This window comes from Cornus florida, unplaced genomic scaffold (genome assembly GCF_030987335.1).
Source record: "Cornus florida cultivar Cherokee Brave unplaced genomic scaffold, ASM3098733v1 CherokeeBrave_3.0.0_Hap2_Chr02, whole genome shotgun sequence".
Lineage (NCBI taxonomy): Eukaryota > Viridiplantae > Streptophyta > Magnoliopsida > Cornales > Cornaceae > Cornus > Cornus florida.
The window spans coordinates 9,743,200-9,769,437 of NW_026775572.1; the positions used below are offsets into that span (position 1 = coordinate 9,743,200).

Consider the following 26,238-nt stretch of genomic DNA (forward strand, 5'->3'; position numbering starts at 1 on the left):
ATGCTTAGATACATTTCAATTGCCATAGAAATTTGATATCATGATCGTAGAAATAAATATTTAAAATATTCTTTTTCAAGTTATGATTATGATACGGGTAAAATGTATGGAGTATAGTTGTTAAATTTGGCATTTAGAATCATAAAGCATTTATGCATCCATTGGGAAAGAAAAAGGGAAAAAGTATATTTTTTTAAAACCAATGAAATTGTTTCGGGAAAAAGTTTTTGAAAAGTGTTCGTGAAAACCCGGACGCCTAGGAGGCGCCTAGTGGTCCGTGGTGTCAGTGTGGTCTAGAGAGGGGACTAGGGAGAGACCCTGCGTGGTTGAGCTAATCAGGTCGGATGCGACGGCTTGGAGGTACCTTGTGGTCGTGAATGGTTAGCCAATCCCCTTTTCGTGACGCCTTGGAGGTGCCTTGGGTCGGATTACACTAACGGTTTGAAAGTTGAAACGGCATGGTTTCGGAAACGGGGAGTGACATTGCATAGCATGGCACATAATTGGCATACGTGGTGCATTTGGTAATGGGTTGAGATAGGTATGGTTGTTGATGATACAGTGGCTTTACTTGACCCCCGAGATATGATCCCGTTTTCTTGCTTTCTATTCTCTATGTAGATTCACGGGGTCATAAGAGGTATGTCTTAGACACTTCCTACTGAGCATTTAACTCGCTCCATTATTTTAACATTTTTCAGGACACGGATGGCAGGTGGCGGACGACGCTCCTCCACAGGGTTGATGGGTTAGTGGATTGTTTTGACATATTTCGTAGCCATGATTTCATTTCATTATTATTGTTATTTTCTAATTTTTTTAAAACCATGGTATGACTCGTATATTACATATTGACGTTGGAAAGGAAGGTAGTGTCCTTAGTTGACCTCGGGGTCGCATAAGGACCCGGTTAGCGATTCGGACCCTCGGGTTCGGGTTGTTACAATAAGTTACGCAAATTACTAGTCAAAATCTTATTTCAATATATTAAATTATTTTTCTTAAACCAAATACTTTTTTCACTCAAGAAATTCAAGAAAATATTGAACCCGACCACTTTGTAACTATGTTTGGCCTTGTAGAATTAGGTTAACGGTATGTGACCAATCAAAAAATTTCAACTTAATTATAGTTCGTTACACTTTTAAAAATGAATTAATAAAAACAGGAAAGGAACCCAACTACTTGACAATTTGATGACTGAACAAAACATGTATAAAAGACACTTCCTCACAAATTAACTACTTCAATTTTCTTTTTTCTGTTTCCAGCATGACAATCAACCAACTCTAGAAGAGTTATTTTCTTTTTTTTCAACTAGTTCAAGAGTTTATTTATTTTATTTTGTTTCCTAGTTGAAGAGTTTATGTTTTAGACAAAAATTTGAATGATGAATCAAATAATGTCCATTAATGCATACTATAAAACATATCATTTACATGACTGTACTTATACAAAAATAATAATTTTCTGTTGCATTAAAGAACAAAAAATTTAATCCTTTTTTTGCCACGCCAAATTATTTGCATCGGATGACTCAAGGGGTATAGTACGTGTTGGATGATTATAGACATTTCTTGCCACCCCAAATCAAAAATATCATTTGCATCGAAAATTTTGTATGTGGACGAGATAGTGTGTTCTTAGTCCTTGTCCTTATTATTTATTTAAGGCTAAGGAGGACAAGCAGCCTCAACCGGATGACGAATTTTGTACTGGTTAACTAATTCTTTATTTCTATCTCTTTTCTTTTTTGGGACATTTTAATTAATATTAAGCAGGCAATTAGGCAAAGTGGGTGTGGAGTGGTGTGTTTCTTGTCAATGACAGAAAATAAATAAGGTGGTGGTCATGGTGGTGGCTCCTGAGTTTCTTCTAGCAGGTGCATCTTATTTAGCGAGAAGGGAAGCTTGGCTTCAGCCTTAATGCAACAGAGCGAATGTTATAACAAAAGAAGTATCAACTCATTTGTTTTCGGTTTAATTTAATGTTATCTATCAATTATTCTTTGGTATTGTCACATTGAAGCATGCAATTTCACAAAAAAAAAAAAATAATAATAATAATAATAATAATAATAATTAAAAACGAGTACAACAACGAATCAAATAACGGCCTTTGTTTCTCTCTGCTGTCTAACCTGGTTCTCTCTATTGCATCAACAACAAGAAGAAACAGCTGTCTGACCTGTTTTCTTTGGTCTTAGCATGTGCAAGGGTCTGGTTTTGGGGTAAGTGGATAGTAACTGCGATGCTTATCTGAAGGAATTTTAGTTTGTGGAACAAGACCTATCGGGGAAGACGATGAATGAATTAGATATTGGCCGTGCAGTTGTGGGTGCTAGACAACCAAATTATAGCTAAAATCGTTACATCCATAGAGACATGCGTCCACATATAAAATACATTCAACTTCTCAGAACAATGAACTATGATGCATAACAGCACCATATACCTAAAATCTAAAGAAACAAGTCTCCACATATAAAATTTCATTCTGAAATTCAAATTCTCAAAACAGTTTACTATGCACAAAAATAACAGTCACTTTTTCAACTACTAAGTAGCTCTCACAAGAAGTTCTACCCTGCATTTTTTAATCTCTCCTTAATCCAAGTAAAATCTTCCTGAATGGCTTTCAAATCCCTCTCCAGAGCTTTGAATCTACCCCGTGTAACTGGGGCATCATCCTTCTCATAAGCAGATATCATTACCACACCGCATGATGTCACATCCCCTGTTACTTCTTGATGCTCAGTAGCCTTTGCCTTCTCCTTCTCCTGAGCATATCTCATAGCCACACCATAAGCCACAACATATTCAGGCTTTAACCTCATTTGCAGCTTGCTCTTAAACTGTGCCGGTACCACTTCTCGAAGTTTGGGAAAGTTTGGACATCCCCCAACCAACACAATCTCATGCAGGCGGCTATACTTGTCATTTTAACCAAAGACACCTTATCATTTTAACCAAAGACTCGAAAAGATACCCATTGAGCTCCTCAAACTTGGGGCGTGTGAAGGAGATGCTATAATCAACCCCCTCTAACAATTGTTTCACCTCGACCTCGACAATATCATTTGATGACAGTGAAATTTTTGCCTTCTCACATGGGATGAGTAGTCGATTGATCATATCCATGTTAGCATAGACACCACTGTACCTCTTATTGAACTCATCCCGAATGTGATGCGCCATATTCATGTCCATGCTTCCACCACAAATTTTATCATCTGTAGTAGTTTCTTCGTATTCCAATCTATCCTGTCCCACACTGAACAAGGTCACATTTGACGCCATCCCACCTACATCTACAATCAAAACGGTTTGATGACAGGATTCCTAATCTCCTTCTCGTAACCATACGCAGAGACTACAGCGGTAACTTAAGTGTAGGTCTCAGCCAGCCTGAGATCTGCAAATGCAGTTGCATTTTGAGTACCATCCACCCTGGGATTCTGATTCTCTAACTTGTTGGGTAAGGCACAAGCCACATCCACGATGCAGACCCCAAGGGACTTCTCGGCCATCTTCTTGATCTCTTCAATGATTAAAGAAGATACAGCTTCGGGAGATAAATGTTTTTCCACTCCTTTGCGGGTCACCTTTATCTAAGGCGCGTCTTCATGTAAATCTTCAATCATGTGCACACCAATGGGAACAGGGAACTTGGAATGGAGGGCACTTGCTGTATAGCCAACAAACCTTAGGTGACCTACAAAAAGAGGCAAAAATATATATAAATATTTTGTACTAAATTAAGGTGCTATTTAAATTAAGGTACTAAATCAAGATAAAGCATCTAACCAGTAATTGTATTTTCACGATTCATAGGAAAAAGTTCCTTCGCAGCATCGCCAATTAATGGCCCGGAGTTCGTAAAAGAAACGTAACAAGGAAGTGTGGCTGCTATTGTTGCAATGTTTCCTTTAATAACAGCTAGGGAACAGCAAGTGGTGCCGAAATGAATGCCTACAGTCGGTCCCTCTTTGTTTAATTCCATTGCTTTTCTCTTGGCCCGTACCTGAAAACAGAGCAGGAATCTTAAACATGAGATGGAGACCAAGGAAAAAACAAGAAGAAAAAAGAAAGCAAACAGAATCAGAGAATGGCAGAAAATGATATACCTGAAGCATCCCATCATTTCCGTTGGAGGAGGAAGCCATTTCCGCAAAAACTTTCCCAGTCGGTCCCTCTTTGTTTAATTCCATTGTTTTTCTCTTGGCCCTTACCTGAAAACAGAGCAGGAATCTTAAACGTGAGATGGAGACCCGGGGAAAAAAAGAAGAAAGAAAGCAAACAGAATCAGAGAATGGCAGAAAATGAAATACCTGACGCATCCCATGGTTTCCATCGTCGGAGGAAAACATTTCAAGCAAAACCCAATCAGCCAAATGCTACTGCAACAAAAGAAATTCAAGCAAAACCCATGATTGATAATACTATGAGGTGCCACAAAAACTAATAAAATGAAAAAGATAATTAGCCAAATTAGCCAATCCAATGAATGAATGAAAGATCTCAGCACGACAACATATAGTCACTTGTCAGCAAAACAATGAATCTTCTATACTTGAACATTTGTATAAATGAATACATTCATTATTGTTGATTTCATAAAAAAATAGAGATTTATTACTGCAAGTGTTCCCTAGAAAAATTATTGAATTCACACAAGAAATAAATGAATGTAAGCTTAATGTCATGGACATCCTTATCAACTTTTTCTCTCACATGGAAATTAATTAACAAAACATGTATATAGTGCGCAGTGTATGCTACTTTTGATAATTGTTACCAATTCCCAAAACTGTTTCCTCTGCAATAACTTAGCTCTAGAGAGATCTGTCTTATCTCAATTTTCAATACAACTTATAACTCACATCACATTGGCAAAAATCAAGTAAGATACACTTAGAGCATGTCCATCTCAATTTGGGACACTTTGGACAAATTCTGAAAATGATTGAAATTACTTAAAGAAACAAAATCAAATCACATTTCACATTTCGGCTATCAAATCCCAATTTCAAAATTTGAAAACTATATAACACCTCTAAACATTTCAGCCCTTGGAATTTTCAGAAATTAAGCCTCAGAAATATCCAAATACATGAGCATATATGCATTGAAGATCAATCATGTCAAAAAGTTCCAAAAGAAACCATATACATGCATAGAACACATATAGATATCAAAAATTTTGTCTCTTCTAATTTCAGAATTTATTTGCATGCTTAATGACATTCAAGTTCCTTTCCAAAATTATCCAACTCATACAATTATCCAATTGAAATACAACAGAATTTCAAATACAACTTATCCAAATTGAACAACACAACTCATATATTGAACAATCTCTGACATAAGCGGAAGTGATAAATTTGTTCACGAGGAACAGGTTACCTTGAATCCATAAGGTGGGTGTTTTGAATACACAAAACGGAAAGAGAATTCAGAGAAATTTGATATATTATTTGATAATTGAATGAATGATCTGCTCTACAGTACAAGTATTTATAAATAAAACCCTAACAGCATAAAGGAAACCCTAAAAACGTACGGAAACTAGCAGCGCAAGGAAACTGCTCAAAATCAAACTTGCTCTGAATATTCTTAAAAAATAAGGAAAGAAAGCAAATCGAATTTGTTTAGTCTTCTAACGAAAATCCCAAAATATTCAAAAATGAGAAAACGCCCTTCCCGAGCCCTAAACGATTGAATTTGACCAAAGGACGCCCCAGCTCAATAACGAAACTGCCGATATATGCGAGTTGGGCCGTTTATGATAAAATTGGGCTCTTTCTGGATTCACTTTGGGATTAGTCCAAAAAATATGTCAGTATGCCCGTTTGGCCCCCTGGCGGTCCAAATGGGCCATAAAGGCTTCAGCAATCAGTTCTACATCAGTCTCCCTTGCTTGATAAGAACTCGTCCTCGAGTTAAGACTGAAAGAGCGCATCTCATCTGGCGAAAAATACTCAAATAGATCTGCAACATTAAATGTAAGAGAAATAGTCATGTCTTCTGGAAGCTCAACAACATAAGCATTATCATTAATCTTCTTCAGAATCTGATAAGGCCCATATTTCTTGTTCTTCAATTTGTTGTAGGTAACAATAGGAAATCTCTCCTTGCGTAGAAACACCATAACTAAATCTCCTTCTTGAAATACTTTCTTCCGCCTCTTCTTGTCTGCTGCTTCCTTGTATTTCGCATTGGCTTGTTCAAGATGCATTAGAACTCCATCCTAAATGGCTTGGATGTGATCTGCCAAGTGTTCTGCAGCAACACTATTTCCAGGAAGCTTCGGAAGTGGGACCAAATCCAATGCATGCTTTGGCGGATGATAGTAAACAATAGCAAAAGGCGACTTGCCCGTTGACTGATTAACTATGATGTTATATGCGAATTCTGCCTGTGACAACGCAAGATCCCACTTTTTTGGTTTCTCACCATAAATACAACGAATCAAATTGCCCAATGTCCGATTGACCACCTCTGTTTGACCATCAGATTACGGATGACTAGTGCTACTGAAATTCAAAGATGTATCAAAATGCCTCCATAAAGTCCTCCAAAAATGGGATAGGAATTTGGTGTCCCTATCAGAAGTGATGGACTTAGGAACGCCATGAAAACGAACAACTTCTTTGAAGAATAGATTTGCAACATGTGTAGCATCAGAAGTCTTCTTACAAGATATGAAATGAGCCATCTTAAAATAACGATCAACAACTACAAAAACTGAATCTGCCCCTCATTGAGTGCGTGGAAGTCCCAGGATAAAGTCCATAGACAAATCTTCCCAAGGACAATTTGGTGTAGGAAGAGGGATATAAAGACCAGTGTTTTGAGACTGACCTTTAGCAGATTGACAGATTGGACACCGCTGCACATGGTTTCTAACATCCCTCTTGAGTTATGGCCAAAAATCCCTCAGAACAAGATGTCCACCTAGGCCGCCACCATGTAATTCATGAATAATTTGTTCACGAAGGGAACTCCTCGGAACACAAAGCTGATTACTATGAAAAAGAAATCCCTCATGTATGTGCATCCTCTCAGCAACCTATCCAGTCTGAAACTTAGCCCAAAATTCCTTGAACTCATCATCTTCCCCATACAACTCTTTCAAACTGTCAAAACCCACAACTTCAGCTCGCAAAGTCACCAGGAGTGTTGCTTTCCGGCTAAGTGCATGTAACTCTGTTCTGCTAACCTGATTTATGCCTTAAGGAAAAGGTAAAACACTGTAGAAAAGAAACCAATTTGGCATGCATCCTAATAATATTATTCTGACTGTTGATGAACTTCAAAACTTGATGATCAGTGTAAATAACGAACTCTTTCTGCACCAGATAATGCTCCTAAACCTTCAAGACACGTACCACTGAATAGAACTCAAACTTATAGGTAGTCCACTTCTTCCTTGCATCACTATGCTTCAACACCAACTCCAACGACTGAGGCATCATACTCAACCTCAAATAATTTCTCAAAACTTGGCAATGCTAGAATAGGTGCATGAGACAGTTTTTCTTTGATCAGCGCAAAGCTCTGTTCTGCCTCTTCACCCCATTTAAATTTTCCCTTCTTCATGCATTCTGTAATAGGAGCAACAATACTGTTGAAATTTCTGATGAATCTCCGATAAAACGTTGCTAAACCATGAAAACTGCGCATATCGCCTACTGTTTTTGGCGTGGGCCATTCTCGAATTGCTCGAACTTTTTCCTCATCAACCCAAATGCCTTTAGCTCTCACCACAAAACCCAGAAACAGTAAACTGTTGGTTATAAAAGTGCACTTCTTCAGATTGATGTATAACTTGATTGCCTGTAAAACTCTCTGTACCTCCCTCAAGTGCGATTGATGCTCCGTATCTAACTGACTATAAATTAGGATATCATCAAAATAGACAACAACGAATCTGCCAATAAAAGGTTTCAACACCTGATTCATAAGCCTCGTAAAAGTGCTTGGAGTATTAGATAACCCAAACGGCATCACTGACCATTCATACAGACCCTCTTTAGTCTTGAAAGTAGTCTTCCATTCGTCCTCTGGTCTAATACGAATCTGGTGGTAGCCGCCTCTCAAATCAATCTTTGAAAAGAGTTTTGAACCAGCCAACATTTCCAATATATCCAACATATCATCTAACCGTGGAATAAAAAATCTGTACTTGATGGTGATCTTGTTGATGGCTTTGCTATCGATACACATACGCCAGCTACCATCTTTCTTTAGTATTAACAAAGCTAGAATAGCACACGGACTCATACTCTCCTTTACCATACCCTTCTAAACTAACTCCGTAACTTGGTCCTGTAGAATCTGGCACTCTTTTGGACTCATGCGATAGTGCGGTAAATGTGGCAGACTAGCACCAGGCACAAGATCTATGTGGTGTTGAATATCTCGCATAGGAGGTAGATCACTAGGCAACTCATCTGGAATAATTTCCCGAAATTCTTCAAACATGGGTTATATTACTGTTGGAATTGCAGAAGGAGTATCAGACATTTTTTCTCCAACTACCAATGCCAAAAATTGTCTGGACTCCTTGGCCTCCTCCAAAAACTGCTGCTCACTGTCGATTAACAGAACTGACTTTCCCTTGGCTTGTGAAACTTTGGAAAAATCCCCTTCGGTCATAGGACCCAGCATAATCTTTTGCCCTCCTTTATCAAACATGTAAACATTATCTCTACCCTTATGAGTGGCATTGACGTAAAACTGCCATGGTCTGCCCAGAATCAAGTGACAAGCATCCATATCAACAACATCGCACAACGCCTCTTCAATATACTTATTACCAATAGAAAAGGAAACACGACAAATATCTGTAACCCTTGTTTCTGCCCCTTTTTTAATCCAACCAATTTTGTAGGGACTCGGATGCTTCATTGTTTTTAGCCCTAACTTTTGGACCATCGCCCATGACACAATATTCTCGCTGCTGCCACTATCAATAATAACATCACAGACTTTCTTATTGATAGTGTATCGTGTCCGGAATATATTGTGCCTCTATGGATGCTCTTCCATTTTCGGGGCAAGTAACAGCCTTCGCACAACTAGAGAATGGGAGAGTAGATCCCCCTCATCTTCTCCAATCACCTCTTCCTCATCGTATAAAGGAAACTCTTCGTCATCTTCTCTATCTTGATCCTCCTCACCCCCAAGTTCTATTAAGTTGACTGAGCGCCTTTGGGGACATTCATTAGATCGATGTCCTGGCTGCCCGCATCGATAACATTTAATAGGGTTTGGCTGACTGTAGGTATTATTTTTGGATATATTCGGACTTACTATGGTAGCAGTTTCGGTCTTTTTTGGCTGAGTACTGGTGCTAGCCAAATCAGGTACCGCTGGAATGGAAGGTTGAGAATACATAGGTTGTTTTGCTTTGTTCGTCGCTGAACGTGTCAAATCAAAGTAATTCCTAGAGCCAGTCGATGTTTTTGCTTTTTCCAAAAAGCCTCTGCCCTGGTTGTTGCATTTGTGGCTTCTGATAAAGTGTAAATTATCTGTGTTGATACCCTATCATGAATGCCATATCGCAAACCATTTAGATAACGAGCAACTCGCTGCATTTCAATTTCCCTTAGGTTATTCCGAGACGTCAACCGATTGAATTCCTCTTTATAGGCTTGCACCGTTCGACTTCCCTATTTGTAATCCCGATACTTCTGGAATAGAGTCTGCTCATAATCTGGTGGCAGGAATCTTCCCCTTATTAGACGCTGCATCTTTTGCCAAAAGCGTACTGGTGTCTTCCCTTGCCGTGCGCGAGCAACTTGAAGTTGTTCCCACCACGCAGAAGCTCCTCCCTTGAGTCTATATGCCACTAGTTTCATCTTCTTATCTTCTTGGATATGCATATAATCAAAGAATCTCTCAACTTCTGCCAACCAATCTAAGATATCTTCAATATTAAGATTACCGTAAAACTGGGAAGATCCATCTTCATACGAAACTCCTTAGAATCACGATCTTTTTTATCTCGACATCTTCCATCCCCTCTATTCTCCCCAAGCACCTCTTCATCGTAGTCATCATCACTAAAGTCTTCCTTCCTTATAGGCTGGCTGCCCACTCGGTGGGATGGGGTTGCGATTCCAAAAAGGACGAGCGCGATTTTCGTCAACATTTCGCCCCATGTTGTAATCACAATTTTGATTTGGACCCAACGCGAGCCTAGTAAGGGTTGCTTGAATTTCTTGCAACGCCTGTTGGGTTGTCTGTCAAAAGTCCTGGAATTTGACTCTCAAAAGAGCCTCTCTCTGTCGATCTTTGTCGGCAGCGAGGTTGCCATCAGACCAGGAAAAGACAAGTCTCTGATACCAATTGACGTAAGCGGAAGCGATAAATTTGTTCACGAGGAACAGGTTTCTTTAAATCCACAAGGTGGGTGTTTTGAATCCACAAAACGGAAAGAGAATTCAGAGAAATCTGATATATTATTTGATAATTGAATGAATGATCTGTTCTACAGTACAAGTATTTATAAATAAAACCCTAACAGCATAAAGGAACTTCTAAAAACGTAAGGAAACTAGCCGCGCAAGGAAACTGCACAAAAATAAACTTACTCAGAATATTCTTAAAAAATAAGGAAAAAAACCTAATTACTAAAAACTACTAAATACCAAAAAAGAAAGCAAATTGAATCCGTTTAGTCTTCTAACGAAAATCTCGAAATATTTAAAAATGAGAAAACGCCATAACGATTGAGTTGGGCCGTTTCTGATAAAACTAGGCTCTTTCTGGGTTCACTTCGGGATCAGTCCAGAAAATCTGTCAGTATGCCCGTTTGGCCCCCTGGCGGTCCAAATGGGCCATAAAGGCTTCGACAATCAGTTCTACATCAATCTCAAAACATCATTTATGCAATTTCAGAATTTCAAAGTCTTAACACATGGATGTGAACTTGTGTGAACATGCTTTCCATTAGAATAATCAAGAGTGCAACCTTAGAATATTTTTCAATGTCAAACTCTCCAGCACAAATATCAACTACAATGCCCAAACAATTCCCAAAGATTTTTAACACTCAACATCAAAGGATCATCATGGTCCTCCCTCAAAAATTTATTTCTAGACTCAATCAAACGGCAACACTCTCAAAACCATTTTTAGAAGATAAAGTCTCATTAGAAATTTGAACTAAACAGTTTAAATCCACAACAAGAATCAAATTCCAAAATTCAGAATTTTAGAATCCAAAGTTCAAGTCATACACGTATATATATATATATAAACTTCTCCAATGCCTCAGCCCATCACAATTTCAGAACACAAATCATATATGTCATCACACATAGATATATATCAAAACTACCCAAACTTCACAGCCCATCACAGTCACAACTTCACAATTTCAGAACACACATCATCTATATATATGATCACAGACATCACAACCACAGCCTAAAATGAAAATTCCGAAACTTCAAACCACATATATGCATATCAGGAATATATACCAACATCAAAACTGAAACAATCAAACCATATATATCACAGATTCTCAGAAATTAAAAACACATATATATCATCTCAGATTCACAGCCCCGTCAATTTTTCTCAAAATACCAAATCACAATGTATATCATGAATATAGATCATCATAAAATTCAAACTCCTAATCTCAGTAATTTGAAAAATCAAAACCCTTATTCTTAGACTTTTTACACATGGATACTCACAAGTAGACACATATATTTAGATAAAAAGAGAGAAGAGGAAGGGATAAGGATGCTTACCCGAGTGAGAATATCAGAGAAAGATGAGAGAGGGATTGTGACCAGCGACGGCTTGAGAAATGGTCGGAGAAAACGCAGCGACGGCCTAAAAATTGACCGGCGATGGAGAAGATTGCCGGAGATACTGCCCGGGATGAGAACGGCGGCCGGAGGATTGGCCTATGCGAATCCGAGAGATAGAGAACTTCGGCCAGAGAATTGGCCGACATAAAATGCAGCGACGGCCTGAGAAATGGCCGGAGAAGACGCAGCGGCAGCTTGACCAGAGAGAGGGGGTGTTGGTTAGTGGACTTTCAAATAGTACAAAACTATATAAATCAATTCAATTGAAAAGATCTTTAAACTGATGTAACACAGTGTGATCGATGCATTGAAAAAGAAATGCAGTAATGTATGGATTTTAATTCCCCATGATGAATTGAAAAAGAAATGTAGCAATGTATGGATTTCAATTTTCCATTTATCTAAACACAGTATTATGATAACACTTTCATTTAAATTGATAGTCTTAAAGATGAAAAGATTTTGAAATCCCCATTTATCATATTATGATAACACTTTCATTTAAATTGATAGTCTTAAAGATGAAAAGATTTTGAAATCCCCATTTATCTAAACGCAATATTATGATAACACTTTCATTTAAATTGATAGTCTTAAAAATGAAAAGATTTTATAGTTCTTGATATTGTAAATTTCAAGTAAATCTTGTTCTTTATAATCCTTAAATATTTGAAAAGCAAATCAATTTACAAATCTAATTTAAGGGTGCAATTTGACTACTGTACACACAAATTTTGTATCCGTATCAATTTTATTAATTTTGTAAAATTCGGATACAATCCTTGGTCGTCGTATGATGAAATCTCTTTAGAAAGTTAGAGCAAGGGCTTGTACCCTTGGTCGTCCTATGATGAAATCTCTTTAGAAAGTTAGAGCAAGGGCTTCAGAAGCTTGATCTTGGGCCGGTGATTGAATTGTATTTAAGTTTTTCAAAATTGAAGAAAACGGCCGGTGGTTGAACTGTATTTAAGTTTTTCAAAATTGAAGAAAACTCAAATGGATTTGAACGAGGGCCGGTGAGGCTTGATCTCGAATGTTGGACTTGAGAGTCTTTGAAGTAGAGAGTCTTTGAAGTAGAACGGCACGCTTGTTGACGCTTGTTGTTCTTCTTCTTTAGAAACTTCAGAGTTCGAGGTTCGAGCTTTAGCAAGGCTTTGGTCTTCTTTTCTTCTTTCTCCGTCTCTCTATGTCTATTTGTGTCTGTCCTTTCTCTTGTAAGGTGGCCTTGTATTTATAGGTCCAAGAGTGGGTTGTCTAATTTGGAAAACTCTCCAATTGTGTTATTTTTCCATAACTAAGGGATTTGTTTCCTTTTATATTGAAATCAAATAAGGGATTTGTTTCTTTTTATATTGAAATCAAATAACGGATTTGTTCCTTTTATATGAAAATCAATTCAAATTGAAATTTGAATTTATTTGAATTTAAATGCACTTTTTCTTTAAAGGTTTGAACCTTTAGGATTTTGACACGTGTCCATTGACGAGACCCGTATTTGTGGGATTTAATTAATCTAAGAAATATTTGACTTCTTGACCGATCCGACGATAATTAGACCATCACAAATTTTAAGCGTCTACGAATTGCCCCACTTCATAGCTTGATGACAGACATGTAGCATGGGTGGCGAGCTTTGAAGTTTCTTCTCTTTATTCCTTGTACATGAATGAACATTTTTCTCTGTTACAAAGCCTTGACTTTTCAAGATAGCACGTTGGTACAATATTTCTTTACTTTAATTGTGACAACTTGCAAATGTGGTAGCAAATGAAATCAAGGTAGAAAGACTATGCTCACTTGCCTAGCTATGCTTTTCTTCTCCAACAAATGCCTTGCCCATCAACTCTTGAGGCATTAGTCCAACATTACAAATGTGCAATATGGGTGCACAAGTAAGTGTAATGGTTGGCACGGCCAGGCTTTCAAATAGGATTAATTGGAGGCAATTTTGCCACTTGAATGGAATATTGATTTATGGGGCTGCTTGCTTTCCTTTTGGCCTATGATATCAATTTCCTCATATGCAAGTTGACCATTGCCCTTCCATGCAAAAAATAAAAATAAAAATAAGCCGCAAATTAAGGGATGCTTCCCATAATTTTAATTGGCGTATTTTCCAAATTTAATACATGATGTCCATGCTTAAATCAATCTATTGGAAGAAATATTTGTCAACACTTCATCCTTGCCTTGATTTCATGGGATCACAAAGGATCAAACACCCAGCTCATGTTTTTGTGGTCATTTATGTCCATCTTGAACTCCCAAACTTGATCAACAGACTAGGTTCCTTTCCTCCAATTAGATCATTGACTTCTTGGAGTACAAACAAAACTCTAAAATTTTGGCAAAGTGTAGATGGCGATTTGCTTTCATCATGGCACCTTCTAAGCATACTAAAATTTTGAAATCTAGCCCTCTTTGCCACATGCCTTCTTGTGTGGGAAAGGGAAGAAGTCTTGCTTGGAAAGAGCACTGGGTCCTCCAATTTTTTTTTTTTTTTTTTAAGGCAAGCAAGGAACCCAATTCATGCATTCCAGTTTCCATAAATATGTATATTCCCTTCGGTGGTCACAAGTCTGATCCACCAGAGATTGAATTTGGCTTTCCATCACAGACATTCTGACCAATCTAAAATCTTGAGATTGTATCTCATGAGAATTTTGTCAAGAACGGTAAAGTCAAATTTCTTGAATGGAAATAAACTGTTACTTGGAAAGTTCAACCAATGTATATATATTTAAGAGACTACAAAAATCTTCATTGGCCGCCAGTGATTTTTTTTTTTTTTTAACGGTGGAGTCATTCCTTTCCAAACATACCTAAACAATTTAGGCAATTAAAGAATGATTATTTTACTCTCATCGTGGCAGATCTTTTGCCTAATCTTTAGGCAAAACGTGTCACTCAATGTGTTTATAATTCAAGGCCAAGAAAGAACATTTCTTCTGCATCAGTGTCATCAATTTGAAGCATCATGCAAACTCGTTTTACAAGTCCAGGATGAGTCTTTGGCTTTGCCAAGCGATTCGTCCTCCACTACAGCTAAAACGTCACCTTTGTCATTCCCACCAATGGTTCTCCCTACGATGTCCGAAAAGCTTTCCTCTCGAAGCAGCCAACATGAGCTACGTTTTACTTCCTCCGGAGGAGTTTGACGACCCACGAGACGATTTTCAGATCGAGTCCTCCATGATCACCACTCGGTTGGTCTCTTTCATGAACTCTTCGGCACGAACGGCTTTCCATGTCGCTACCAAATTTCAATCACTGGTTCGAAGATATGCTTTAGAGTCACCAAGCATGTTTTGACACAAGAGTTGAAAGGGCTTATGCAAGATGTGAGTAAGACCCACTTTAGCAACTTCGTGTCATTATTTCAGAATATAGTACAATTTCCTGCTTTTTTTTTTTTTTTTTTTTTTTTTTTTCATGTAAATTCCTGTGCAAATTACTTCACTTCGTAACGCATAAGTTCATGATTGGCATACTGACATAACAAATCTTCCTTCACACTCATACTGCATGTACATACTGCATGTACAACCGAATATTTTTTTTTTTTTAAGCGTCAGACTGTTTGTTGCCACTGCATATACTTGTACGTTTACACATAACCATAAGGGAAACTTAATCATATGTTTGGCAATGACAATCTGTTCTATCAAATCAACATCGCTTTGGAATATTGTCTCCACCACGGTTGTCACTATAATCGATCAGTGACCATGCCTTGCTGTTGGCGATTGATAACCATGATAATCAATGTGTGTGTGTATATATATATATATTATGTTGAACTGGGTTTCCATGATTTGCCCTATGAATGTTCATAGTTGTGAATGTGAACTGAACCGCGGGTAAGCCGTATCAAAATAAATGATATTAAAGCAAATATAAGATTTTAAGAGTGCCACTTTTAAGCTTTCCTTTGTACACAATACCATAGCCTTCTTCACCCTATTTGTCCTTGAGGTTATTCTGACTTCCCGAGTAACCTTCCATATCATCAAAGTGTAACCCTGTGTAGGAAATCCGAGGTTTGATCATGAAGAACATCTAGATAATAATATTGGTAGCCATTTTTCATTTAACACAATGTTCTTCAATAGCCTGGCATACTGACATATTTAGTCATATGAGGAATTGACTTTGCTAGTGGCTTCAACTAATGGATTTTTTTTTTTTTTTTTTTTTTTTTCTAGTAAAGTACACACCCCTAGGTTTGACAAAAGAACAAACATACGAAAGTTATTCATTTTTTGGACAATGATACTTCCTTTTATGAAAATTTCATCAAATAAAGCCTTAAAACATATAAAAAGACAAAATTACCCCTTAATATTAAATTCAAATATATTACAAAATATTGACCTTACAAAATGACACAATAACCCTTTATTCATTTTTTTTCTCTTCCCCTCTTCCTATTATTATTATTATTTTTAACACACTCCCTGTTCCTATCACACCATCTATGCCTTTTTCTATAAGCTAACGTACATATATATATATATATATATACAGGCATATTACAACACCACCACCAACACCGGCAAGGAAGCCACCGCCGCCGCCACACCTCAGCCTCCCCCGCCGCCGCCACACCTACCTACACCGCTCTCCTGGAGTGGCGCCACCGCATACCCCCAACGACGACTACGACGAGTCTAGCCGGTCGTCCGATCCCTCCTCTGCCGCCAAAGCAAGGTTTGTATTCGTAGAAAGGGGTTGTGAATGAGACAGAAAGGGGGTGTGTACATATATATGTATCAATCTTTGCAAAATTTGGGTCAGATTCGAAGGATTAAGGCTCTCTGAGTCGACGGAATTGAAGGATGAAGGCCGCGGATCCATACACCATTGCCGCCTGTATATACATATATGTGTGTGTATATATATATGTATCTGTATATACATATATATAATCCAATTTTACATTTTGGATTTCCCATGTAACATGGTATGATTTGCACTCCCTCTGCGAGAAGAATATATATATTCTTGTGAACGATCTGATGTGCTTTGATATTTGGCCATGGAGAGCATTCAGCTTGGAATATGTATGAAAATATATTTATAATCTCTGTATATATATTTACATTTACCTTCTTCTTTTTTTTGATTCATACCTCTCAGAGCAATTAAAAGTTAAATGTGTTGACAACTTCACATATATGTACACAATTGGGTGATTAGTGATTAGTTGTTTTCAAATTTATATCCACACCTTGATTTTCGATCCCAATCAATAGATTAGATTCGATCACCAGAATTTGTTTAAATTTTTTTTCTTTTTTCAGAAATACAGGTCAACTTAAGTGATATTGGAATGAATTTTATCCAAGTTTGAGGCGGAGGCGGCGGCAGCTGATGGGTTCTTTACACTGGGATTATGTAGTGTGTGTATATACATGTGTGTATATATACACAGGCATACATACAGAGAGAAAGGGTTTGGGTGTGATCCAGAATATTTAAGTCAATTAAAATATTAATTTTATATGAAAGGATAATAAAATTAATTCATTATTGTCAAATCTCTTTGTTTATTTTTCAAACTTAAAGAATTGTCATTGTTTAAATAAGTCTTTTACCAAATCTGAAAAGACAGTGTGATTGTACTTTACTTTCTTTTTTTTTTTTTTTTTTTTTTTTTTAACTTTTTTAATTGGCTAAATAAGAGCAGTGGACTCCAACCCATGTATAGAGACTACACTGGCATATTCTTTTCTTTTTTTCATTTTTTCATTTTTTTTTTTTTTGGATAAAGAAATAAGCAGGTATTGTGTTGACTGGGCCATTTTCACAATCCGAGTAGGAGACCTCGAAATGACCCTCCAATGACAAACCATTGTCTCTAGGACGCATCTTGTGGGTCACCGGGAGAAGGATGTGTCTTCCATGTCAAACTCCTTTGGTAGCCGTCAGAATCACTTGCAACCACCATGATAGCAAAAGAACAAAAAAAATGATTTGTGTGTTCTATCTTGGCGGTGGAGAGGAGACAAGTGTTTACACGCATATTACCCATCCCAGCAGTGTAAGTAGATTTTTTTTTTTTTTTTTTTTTTTTTGTAGACGCAACCATGGTCATTTGCTGAATCCGTCGAATCCTTGTGACCATCAACCAAATGCCCACATGTCTCAATTCCATTGCTTTCATGAATACGTCATTCCATGAATGGTTCCATGTTGAGTCAAGAAGTTCGGCCGAAGTGAGAGTTCGAAGCAGTCAGGCTTTCTTCAATCGTTAGGAAGATCCAACATTCTTTGAAGCTAGCAAAAATGTTGTAGTGGAAATCACAAAAGCAAGAACATCGTCATCAACCGCCAATCAGCCAACAAGTCATTGAGAGACCAACAACAGACTCCGAGATGTTATACCGCCAACACAGACAACATTGTCACCCGTAGCATGAATCAACCCGGAGAGCAATGAACAGATGCAAAGAGGTTTTACCATCAGCACAGACGGCAGCGTTCTCAATCCCCACAGCAAGAGTGAACCTCCAGCAGCAACAGCGTCGTTCAACCTCCTCGCCTCAACCAGTGAACAATTCTGGGAGCGACAACAATTCTGGGAGCGACAACTTATGCCAACGCCAAGAGGTTTACCACCAGTACTGCCGCATAAATTATATTACAATTAAGAGAACATGAATAACAGATGCCCAGGGACTTTATCACCAGCACCGACACCGTCGTCAATAGCCGCAACAACAAGAGTATTTGGGATGTTAATAAAGGGTTTGATGAAGCTGAACTCGGGTAGAGGAGTGGGGTGAACCAGATAGATGGTTCTTGGATCACCTTCTATCCCCATTTGGTTGCCTGGACAACCTAATGGTACACACAGAGTGCCACGGTATATATTTTTCACACGGCCAAATGCAACCAATCAAACACAAATTTCTATAACGAAGGCATGGGTGAAGTGAAAATGGTGAAGGCTATTCAATTTGGATGAAGATCTCAAGCCGAAGCTCCACCAAAATCCAACTGTGCATACAAGTGTGTTTTGCACCAGTCCCGAAGACGTGATTTGAAGACCCCAACTGCGTGTACAAGTTTATTTTGCACCAGCCCTGAAGTGTGATTTGAAGATTTTCTGTGTACAAGACGCCACTCTTGAAGATGCAACTTGACTTGAAGTCAAAGACTTACTCAAGTGTGCTTGTGCATATATATCTGTTTCGAAGATGGAGCTTTACCTTTCTTGATTTGGGAAAGCCTTAATGCAGTCCAAGCTTAAGTTCGGCATCATTTGGATTTTAATTTGAAGATAGTTCAAACTCCTATCAAGGAGTGTTGATAAACCTTCTTTGATTTGGCGAAGGCTTGAAAGTAGTCCAAGCTTGATTTTCACATGGACTATCTTGAAATTTAAAGAAAGTTTAGTCTGGTATCAAGGAGCATTGTAAAGATTTTTTTGGGTTGATTGACCTTGGATCAAACATCCAAGTTGTCTACGTACCCTCAACAGGGATCAAGTCAAATACGTAGTTTGAGACATTTTTTTTTTCCAAGGCGTACACAATTTTAACTTATGTAGACCAGGAGCATAGTGCAGTTTAAGCTCATGCGATCAGGAGCACTGTAGACAGTTTAGGCTCTTGCTAAGGAGCACTGTAGATTTTTTTTTTTTTTTTTTTTTTTTAATTGGTGACGTGAAGCTTGGCTTTAGTAGCGAACTAGCTTGGTGTATAGTCTAAGATTAGACTTTCTTTCTTCTTTGATCTCTAAACGAACATGATATTTTTCTCTTCCCAACTTGGAGTTGTTTGGATAAAATTTGCAGATTCCATTTGGAAATGTCTCCTCGACATGAACCCTTGAGTAGTTTTCTTTTAGTCGGACTTTTCTCTTGCAACTAGTTTCTTCTTCCAAACTAATTTCTTATGTTGGGACTTGGTGAAATTTTTAGTCTTTCGGGAAGAAAGCTTGCCCACTTGTCGTCTTGCCTGAGAGGACCATGTATGCAGTTCATTTTGTTGGATTGCCACCGGTTTTCTCATTTCACCTTTGAAGACCCTTTGTTGCTTTGCCCTTCCAAAGTCATGATAATCCGATGTAGTTGGTGGCTCATGATTCTTGTCCTTGGAGTTCGAGACTCTCGGCACATTTAGTTTTCTAACCATGGCATCTCGATTTAATGTTATTTGTGGTAGGGCGCCTTGGGACGAAGTTACCGAATGAGAGTGACACACTTCTTGATGTAAGTTTTTCCAAACAATACTGGTGATGAATGATGTGACTGTCTCATCATCCGAATCAAGTAGTATTTGTCCTTCTCGTGCAAGACTCAAAATTTTATCTTTTAAGTCAATGCAATTTTCCACCAGATGACTTACGATACGATGGTACTTGCAATAGTTTGGATCATGAATGTGACCAATTTCTTTTGGACTTTTGGATACAGGAAGCTCCATCACTCCTTTTTCGAGAAGGTCTTCAAGTATGTAGGGAACGTCTTCCTCAGGGAAATGGTATTCCTTTTTCTTTTTGTTGTTTAAGCTTATGACGACCTCCTTTCTTCTTTATGATCACCTTCTCGTGAACATTATTTGTTGGAAGAGTTGTTGTAGTAAAAGACTCCATGAATTCTTGTACTTCAGACTCACTATCCTCTTGCCAAATTTCTTCAGATGGTAAAGGAATTTCAACACCGTGATTTTCTATACTGAGTTCCATGTCATGGGTTCGAGTAGCAAGTTCTTCAAATATACGAGACTTAATCCCTTGAAGGATGTAAAGGAGTTCCCAATCCATACCTTGCATGCATATTTCAACTGTAGAGATCTCGGTGAGACGATCTTTACAATCTAGACTTAGAGCTCGCCAGCGGTTGATGTAGTCAACCACAGGTTCGTCCTTCATTTGTTTTGTATTTATAAGCTCTAGCATACTTATAGTACGACGGGTGCTGTAACAGCGATTCAAGAATTCTTGTTCAATTTGCTCCCATCTATTAATGGTTCCGGATGTTATGTCTGTGTACCAATCGAAAGCATTTCCTTTGAGGGAACGAACGAACTGCTTGACTAGGAGATCCCCTTCTATGCCTGCACCATTGCAGGTTTCGATGAAGTGGGCGATGTGTTGTTTTGGATTGCCTATTTCGTCAACTTGTTGGAACTTGGGAGGTTGATACCCAACTGGCATCCTCATATTATCAATTCGTGTTGTGTAAGGCTTTGAATATGTTTGAGTGTTTCGAGAAACATTGCCATCATATTGTGAATTGATCGCTTTAGTGATTATGTCTTGCAGTTGTTGAATGGATAATGAAGCAATAGAGGGTGCAAGATTAGTTTGGTTTATCCCTTGCTCAAACGTAGATGTATGATGGGCCTTATCTGTCACTATTCCCTCTGGTGTAAAACAGGGAGGGTGCAAAAGTTCTTGACTTGACTCGCCAATTCTTTGAGCTTCAAGCTTATTTGTGAGAGAAGCAATTTGGAAGTCTTTTTCTTCAATGGTCTTGGTGAGCTTCTCAATGGCACGAGCCATAGTTGTAAGTAGTTCCTCAATCATGGTGGTGGTGGTCACCATAACCGGCATGAAGACTGGACTAGACCGGGTCTTTGGACTTGGGTAATCGGCATCCCTTGAACGTATATCAAATGAACCTTTTGAAAAGTTCTTTGAAACTTTAGAAACTTCCTTCATGGCACCAAGGGAAGCCAAGGAAACATACTTGTGAGTCTCGACATTTCCTTCTCGCGGAGAATATTTTGGGGAAGTCTGTACTTGTAGATTTCCTTTTCAAATGAAGTTCCTTAGCATGGCTCTTACGGAGATGACACCACTAGGTTTTCTTGCCCCCAAGGAGTTTCTGTCGGTTTTGGCTTGAGGTTTAGCAAGCTTTGTTTCTTGGAGACCTGCCATCATTTTACTACGGGTTGTTGGTCTCGTAGAGGTGCTGCTTTCACTTGATGGAGTAACCTTCATGGTAAGAGCTTTGTTGGTGGTTGAAACGATGACATTCTTGCAAACATTCTTCGAGCCTTGAGCGAGTTGAATCTTCTTGGAGACCATTGATTAAGGCAAGAAAAATTGTTGATGATTAAGGAGATAAAGATGAGAGACAAAGAGGTCCCACTGGGCATGCCAAAAATTTGTACACACAAATTTGGTATCTATAAAATAAAGAACAAAATATTGAGCAAATATCAATTTTATTAATTTTGTAAAATTCGGGTACAATCCTCTGTGGTTGATTCTATTACAACATAGAATCTTCCTCTAATTAAATCTCATTGGAAAGTTAGCACAAGGGCTTCAGAAGCTTGATCTTGGGCCAGTGGTTGAACTGTATTTGAGTTCTTCAAAATTGAAGAAAACTCAAATGGATTTCTGAACGAGGGCCGGTGAGGCTTGATCTCGAATGGTGGATTTGAGAGTTTTTGAAGTAGAACGACACTTGTGTGCTTGTTGTTCTTCAGAATGTTTGAATGTTGAAGGACTTTAATGAAGAACGGCATAGGTGTGGCATGCTTGTTATTCTTCTTCTTTATAAACTTCAGAGTTTTTGTTGAGTCAGAGCTTCAGTAGGGCTTTGGTCTTCTCTTCTTCTTTCTCCGTCTCTCTGTGTCTATTTGTGTCTGTGTGTAGATCTGTGAGTGCACTATCTTCCCATATACACAACCACACTGGATAACACCCACTTTTGAGGCGCCGATAATAGTACACTCCATTCCAGTGTATTAAATATATATTATATATAATATAAACAATATATATATATATATATATATATATATATATATAATTTTCCAGTAAATATAAGAAAATCAAACTAGTAAATTCCTAAAAATATAAAAAAAAAAATCAGAAAAATTCTAAAAAATTACAGAAAATTCCCAGAAATTATATAAACCCTAAATAACCCTCTTGGCTTATAGATTAAGTATAACAATTAATTTTAAATATACACAACCTATATATATTAAAATCCAACAATTCTAAAAAATATATAATAATAATAAATTATGCTTTTAATATTCCGATTTAATCCTGATTTAATCAAATAGAATTAATTTAATATTTTTTTTATTAATCCATTCTAACCATGATTTAAATTAATAAATTTAATTTAAAACCTTGATACTCAAGGTGAAATATTTATGGGTTCTAAGAGGAAAGTTAGAGAAGAACTCGCCTGAAGATTTCAAAACGAAACCGAAGCTTCAAGCTTTGATTGTTTCTTCCAATCTGAACATCTTCTTTCTCTGATCCGGCCTCCTCTTCGTCAACCTTTTCTTCTTCTTCTCTCTCTCTCTTATTTTAGAAAACTTTTAACCCTAAAGCCTTATGTGTATATTTATATACATTAAAATCCAAATTCTATTCCTAGTAGGACTACCAAATAAAAGAAATAATCATTATTAAATAATATATATACACATATATTATATAATATATGTGTTTGTATATATATATCATTTAAGATGATTAATATTAATTATTCTTATTTGGTATATCTAGATAGGCTGGTTATTAAAGTAATGTTATGTTTATGAAATGCATGAGATGTCTATGTATGATTTAGTTCATCGTTAGGTTTAAAGTTGGTACATGGTTGAATTATAGGCATGGATGAGTTGCTAAAGGCTTAAATATATGGCCTAAATATTTGTATGAATAAAACACATACATAGGAAGCATGGATAAGTTGCTAATTAAAAGTATAAATATATGTCCTTAACATGGTTAAGTTGCCAATATATAAATAAATATATTTATAATGATATGGTTGATTTGTCAAAGTGTAATTATATTGTTATGTGTTAGATGATTAAAATATATCATTTATGGTAGTTGTATGTATAAGTTGGAATATGATTAAATATTCTTAAATTATAATAGTCTAGTACTGCAGGTTAGTGTATTATTTTTATACATATTAATAAAATAATACTGGTGGTGATCTGGGTGATTTGTCAAAGCCTAGATAGTGGCTGTGTGATTTAAATACTTGAAAAATCATTATTGGTTTTGGAATTTAATATAATATTCTTTTAATTATATTTTATTGTTTAAATTATTAAATTGTTGTCTAGGATGGAATTAAGGTTAAAGAGTTTCTTTAAAAAGAAATTGTGGATTGGCCTAAGTATGATTATTATTTAATCATTGATAATGGTTTGGAATTAATGCACTTTGTTGTAGATGTTGTTGATATATTGTATATAATCAATTATATATATGTATATCATGGTATATTAAAGATAAAAGACCTTATTAGGATTGATTTTGGTCAGAGATGATCTTTTTATTGGTTTTCAGAGGACTGGTAGAAAGAACTTGCTCATAGGGTTTAACCCGCGATTTATTTTTCAGGTTATTAGAAGTTCAAGCCTCAAGGTTGAGGATCCGTAGCTGGCGGACTTATCCATTCCTTCAGTTTATTTAAAAGTAGGATATTATTATTTCATTTGATGTTAGTATTTATTAATGGATTTATGGATAGTGGATTTTGGTCAAGGGGTCCTTGAGTTACGGGATTCCCGAGTTGTAACAATTGGAGAGTTATTAATGGAAATTTTTGTTCATTAGTTTTTCTTTGGCGTATTATTTATTATTTTATTTCATTTTATTCTCTGTGCTTGTTTGAAATACTTGAATTTTTTTGATATCCCTTAATTTTGTGCGCGGACTTGATCAACCCATGTTCTGAAATTAGGGGGTATCATAGTTGGTATCATAGCCTAACCCAGCCGAAAGTGTGCCGACGAGAATGTCGTGCCTCCAAGGGGGGTGGATTGTGATGACCCTGTGGGCAGGTGTGTCGTGGGCTGGTGCGAGAGACACTATCAGGCTACCACACGAGCAAGTTACGGGTGCACAAGTCCCACATCGCCCGGGTAGAGGAAAGGTGAAGTGCTTATATGTAAGTGTGTCATCTCTAATTTGTATGATGCCTTTTGGGGTGAAGCCCAAGATCAAAACCGTGCGGGCTCAGGCCCAAAGCGGACAATATCATACCATGTGGTGGAGTGGGTCATTACAAATGGTATCAGAGCCTGACCCAGCCGGAAGTATGCTGACAAGGACGTTGGGCCTCCAAAAGGGGTGGATTGTGATGACCCTGTGTGCGGGTGTGCCGTGGGCGGGTGCGAGAGACACTGTCAGGCTACCACACTGGCGAGTTACGGGTGCACAAGTCCCACATTGCTTGGGTAGAGGAAAGGTAAAGTGCTTATATGTAAGTATGTCACCTTAAATTGGTATGAGGACTTTTGGGGTAAAGCCCAAGAGCAAAACCGTGAGGGTTCAGGCCCAAAGCGGACAATATCATACCATGTGGTGGAGTGGGTCATTACAAATGGTATCAGAGCCTGACCCAGCTGAAAGTGTGCCGATGAGAACGTCGGGCCTCCAAGGGAGGTGGATTGTGATGACCCTGTGGGCGGGTGTGTGATCGGTTGATCAACTATACATCAACCTTCGTAATAGCATGAATCATTGTAAAATAGGGCTATTGGTCGGGTAAGTCGAACCACTGGGACTGTGCTAGTCTAAAGTAACCTAAATGTCTAGAATCATTCTTAGGAATGAGGTGTAATAAAGAGTTGTTGATTGTTTGTCACTTATACTATGAATTGAAATATATATTAATGAAAAACTTGCAAGAATTTAAGAGATGAAAGACGAGTAAAGAAGACTAAGGAAATGAATCCGCCTCCATCCCTATACACATGCTAGATTAGACCTAAATTAGGGGAAAAAACAACATATGATGGTCAAGAACTACATGGCAACACATTGTTGCCATGTAAGTAATCAAGAGGTACATTAGGTCTCAAACAAGTATAATCCATCAAAAGGGTAAACATGTTTAGACTACCTAACTAAGGTGTAGCTTATACACGTTTACTTAAATAAAAGACTATCAAATTCTTGACAAAATAATGAAGCACATGGAGCTAGAGATTAAGCATACACCATCAAAAGATTTCCTAAGCAATGGTCTATCAAAGTCACCTATCAACATGCCATTAAATCATTTCATAACCTTGTTTCCATTCTCACCATGTAAACTCAAGCAAAAAGATTAATACAAGACATCACTTAACATAAGATAATGAGCTTGAAGAAATCATCCATACATATATAAACATTCATTACACCAAATGTAGTGCTCTTAGCTATGAAAAAGACTATAAATATACATTGCAATCTCCCAATATAGACTACCCTAGGACATGCTTACAAGGGAGGGACTTCATCACCTCCCTAGAGAAAGAGTTAGTTACCCATTGCTAAGCTAGAAGAAGGAAGAAGGTCCATCCAAGACTCCATTTTCGTGCTCCTTCCTTTGCTTGAAGAACTCCTCTCTTTTCTTGCTCTCTTCCCTTCCTTCTATCTTGCAAAATGTAGCTTAATGTAAAAAAAAT

At 37.5% G+C, this 26,238-nt stretch overlaps 1 protein-coding gene across 1 annotated transcript; it reads right to left on the reverse strand.

Annotated features, from left to right (window-relative positions):
* Positions 1-2,581: 2,581 nt before the first annotated feature.
* On the reverse strand, positions 2,582-3,299 carry LOC132295626 (uncharacterized). The gene is made up of 2 exons (XM_059793936.1): positions 2,989-3,299; positions 2,582-2,927 (listed from the first exon to the last, which is right to left on the reverse strand). Exons 1-2 carry the CDS (start codon positions 3,297-3,299, stop codon positions 2,582-2,584), a joined length of 657 nt encoding a protein of 218 aa, XP_059649919.1.
* Between the last annotated feature and the right edge of the window lie 22,939 nt (positions 3,300-26,238).